At 47.8% G+C, this 3,929-nt stretch overlaps 1 protein-coding gene across 1 annotated transcript; it reads left to right on the top strand.

Annotated features, from left to right (window-relative positions):
* Positions 1-739: 739 nt before the first annotated feature.
* ENH_00014880 (hypothetical protein) lies at positions 740-1,700 on the top strand (the record flags this gene model as incomplete). The annotated part of the gene is made up of 4 exons (XM_013579130.1): positions 740-830; positions 1,259-1,343; positions 1,413-1,464; positions 1,632-1,700. 4 exons carry the CDS (start codon positions 740-742, stop codon positions 1,698-1,700), a joined length of 297 nt encoding a protein of 98 aa, XP_013434584.1.
* Positions 1,701-3,929: the final 2,229 nt, after the last annotated feature.

Consider the following 3,929-nt stretch of genomic DNA (forward strand, 5'->3'; position numbering starts at 1 on the left):
TTGCCTGGTACCAAGTCGGCTTCCGTCCAGAAGGTGCAACAACAGCTGGGTATGGTAATGGGGCATGGTATGCAGGCTTATACGTTTGTATGGTGTGCAGTGTGGTAAACGTGACACTTCGGTAGAATACTGTGATCTGGAATCCGCCACAGAAACAGTGATCTACAACGCTTGCTTTGCTTTCCTTTATGTGCAGTGACTCGGCCTTCAGGTGTGAATGCAGTGCACGCATGGAAATAGGGGGAAATGCTGCATGTTTAGCGACAGCGTTTTGGAAACCAGTAGAAATTTTAACGTTGCTTTCACGGAATGGAGCAGCACCAACAAACCTGCCACCGTTCCCGCATCAACAGATGCACGTCTCACACACCGCACCTGGCAGTGAAATTAGTGAAGGGGTGCTTAAAGCTGGAGCTGAAACTATAACTGAATACAGGGCTACGGCGACAATATGCATCCATTGAGGAAACGTAACTCCATTAGTCTGCAACATTATGGCGTTGCTATCATGTTTTCTGCTGACTTTTGGTTTCCAGCGTCTCATGCTGGAGAGGAAATCTCAAAGGGGACAGATTGAGATTCTGAGCAGCCTCCCGCAAGAGTGTCCCATATGCAGTTTAATTCTACTGCCGCACTGAAAATGCCGATGTTTTATTGGTCAGCTTGCTGTTTGTCGCTGCGACATTGCGCAGTGATTCGACGATCTACGAGTTGCTTGTTTCTCTCACAGCCCTATGTGATGCCTGCCATGACTGCGCTTTCTGGCACGCAGAAGACAATGCTCTGGACACACATGGAGTACCAGAATGGCTATGCGGACGGCGCGGCCGGTAGGCGTTTGACTGGTTATGGTCATCTGCGTGTGGAGTTCCAAGAGGCGTTTCGATGCCGAACAGGTCGTACGCCATTTAGCGAGACAGTGGAACAATTAAACAGCGTATCGCATACTGCCAATCCGACGTTCGTGTGTCATGTGTACATTCATAGTGCATGCTTGTTACGTTGCTTGTTTTTGCATGAACCGCACGCGAATTTTCGACGGGATCTGGATGAGCTGCTCACGCAGTTGGGCGCTTTAGGTTTTACTTGGCATGCAGCATTTTTGTACGATTAGTTTTTCGACTCACCGAGCATCTTTGACAGTTTGACGGCGTGGCGCCTGAACGTGATTGGCTGTACATTGCTTTGCTGGCCCGAAAATAACTCACGATTTGAGGTGCCCTGGGGCAGCAGAACGCCATTGTGAAATGTGTAACAGGTGGGTGTCTGGCTGATTATGGACATCTGTGCGTGAGTGCTAGGCGGCTCTTCGATGCCGAGCAGATGGTGCGAACTCCAATGAGGTAGCTAACGCATTGAACAGTATCACAAGCTGCCACTTTCACCTTCTGTGTATCATGTGTACGCTATAGGCAGATGCCTGCGAAGTTGTTTGCTCTTGCGTCAACAGCACGGGAATATTTGGTGAGCTCTTGATGAGCTGCTCAAGCGGTGGGCCGCTTTAGATTTTACATTGCTCTCGCGTGGTTTGTGCCACTAGCTTTTTGCCGCGCAGATCATGCGTGACAGCTTAACACCGTGATTCCGTGATACCAGAGAATAATTGGTCGTGCTTGGCGTCGCACGTGCAGGTCAACGACGTTGCGCGGTTTGAAACGTGGCAACATGCAACTTTGGTGATCGACTGCAAGTGCGTATAGAACACCCATCACAATGGCAGATGGGCGGAAAATGGACTTTGAAGCTGTGTTGAGGCAGTGAATCCTTGTTAGACGTCTGCAGGCATTTGCGATGCGGCTTAGCGTTTCGATTCGGTGCGAAAGTTTTTGTATCCACATGTGTATATATCTGTGCTGTGTGTGTCTTACTGAAACACAAAATATTTTGAGTTTTCTGTCGAACATTGAATGCAGTGCATGCTCAAGCAAGTTCTGATGCTTTGGTGCTGCTTCAAAATGGGAAAATGCTCTTTAGTAGCTTCATAGGTTTGTTCTGGTCTCCCCACCTGAAGTGGTGAACGACTATGTTTTGCCCACAGAGAAAACTTCATGTGCTTCAACTATGGTTGCTCATTGCGTATTCAGATGCGTTTTTCAGTACTTCTCTGCCGCGTTGAGCTTTTTCTATATTTGTCGAATTTGCGGAGGCTGTCGCTCTGTTTAACTGTACCTAGGGTCCGTGGAATCTCCCTAATTCATGTCGGAGGATTTCATTCGCATTGATGATGCCTTGCTAAAAGTTCCAGTGGAGTCACACTCTACTCGCCTGCACTTGGACTCTTGCAGAGCTTGCTTTTGGAACTGAATGCGCCGTCGGCTCGTTAACTTTTGCGACCACACAAAAGTTGGCATGCAGCGGGCTTTCACTAGCTGGCTCGTTAGTTCGAGGGATGTGCTGTAAATATCAAACGTCGGGAAAGCGATTCAATCAGCAGCCAATAGTGCTGTTTTGTGCAGTTGTTACGTTGTTCTTTGGCAGTTCGTTGGCATGGTGCTGAGAGCTAGCAGGACGTTGGCGAATCTGGCATGGAAAATTGCACCCGTTCGTTTTTTTTTGTGGGCTGCTCCAGATATGGTATTCAAGAACGTTTTGCAGCTCAAAGGTTTGTGGGGATATTTTGTCTGGCAAGTGCGTGTTGTACGGCGTATGGGGCTCTTTGTTGTACTGTACGCGATGACTATCTCTGTGAAGATTCCATGCAGTTTTTCTTGCGGTGAACAGACGGTAGGCATTTCATGGGCCTTCAACTTATGAACGCGCTAGGGTTCATGCTTTGTTCTACATTCCTGCTGCACATTATTGTTACACAGGACTAGCTTGGGTGTTGTCCTTGTGGCTAGCATTGGCGCGTGATAGAGTACCGGCCTTGTTAGGAAGTGTGCACTTCGGGACATGGTGTTGAACTGTATTTAACTGCTTCATTCTTCCCGAACATTTTTTATGGACTCCAGACTGTACGGATGTGTTGGAATTTGCGTTTTTTTCTCGTCGCTTTGCAGCTTTTTGCTGAAACACATTTTGTTAGATGCTTCTAAACCACACACGCTGCAGGTCTGAGCAGAATGGAAAAGCACGGGCTCATGAACGCGAATTTTGGGCTATTTGAGGGACACTCCATGCTTTTCGTACAAATAAAGAAAATTACTAGCGTTGGCCATGTTGCTGGAACATTGCAGAAAATGTGCTTTTACCATAGAAGACAACGCACTATCAAGCTACGAGGTGGAAGACAAAAATGCTCTCATATGGGCATGCTGCTGTACAACAGGAAAAAGCGCCTACTGCTTCGCTCAACAGATAAGTACTTTACTTCGTGGATGCGTCCTGATGCCCCAGTCTCGTGTAGCAAACGATTTAATGTCGCCTCCAAAAACGCTCAATCTGTTTCTCGGTGGAGGCTCGCTTTGTCGCCCAAAAAAATGCCTAGTCTGTTTGTCGGCGAATGCTCGTTTTGTATTTGGATTCACATTATTCTTTTGCCGCGTTGCGTTTCTTTTAAAGAAGGGGACCTCCACGAGCGGCTGCTCTCAGGTGCTGTCGAATTTTGCACAGACATTAGTCAAATATTCGGAAGGCTTTCATTCGTGTTAATTTTGTCTTGGTAAGTGCTCCAGTGGAGTCACACTCTACGCACTTGCACTTGGGCTCTCGCAGAGCTTGCTTTTGGAACTGAATGCGCCGTCGGCTCGTTAACTTTCGCGACCAAACAAAAGTTGGCATGCAGCGGGCTTTCACTAGCTGGCTCGTTAGTTCGAGGGATGTGCTGTGAATATCAAAAGTCGGGAAGACGATTCAATCAGCAACCAATATGTGCTGTTTTGTGCAGTTGTCCCGTTGTTCTTTGGCAGTTCGTTGGCATGGTGCTGAGAGCTAGCAGGCCGTTGGCGAATCTGGCATGGAAAATTGCACCCGTTCGTCTTTTTTGTGGG

Source organism: Eimeria necatrix, genomic scaffold (genome assembly GCF_000499385.1).
Source record: "Eimeria necatrix Houghton genomic scaffold, Enh_scaff1479, whole genome shotgun sequence".
In the NCBI taxonomy this organism is placed as follows: Eukaryota; Apicomplexa; class Conoidasida; order Eucoccidiorida; family Eimeriidae; genus Eimeria; species Eimeria necatrix.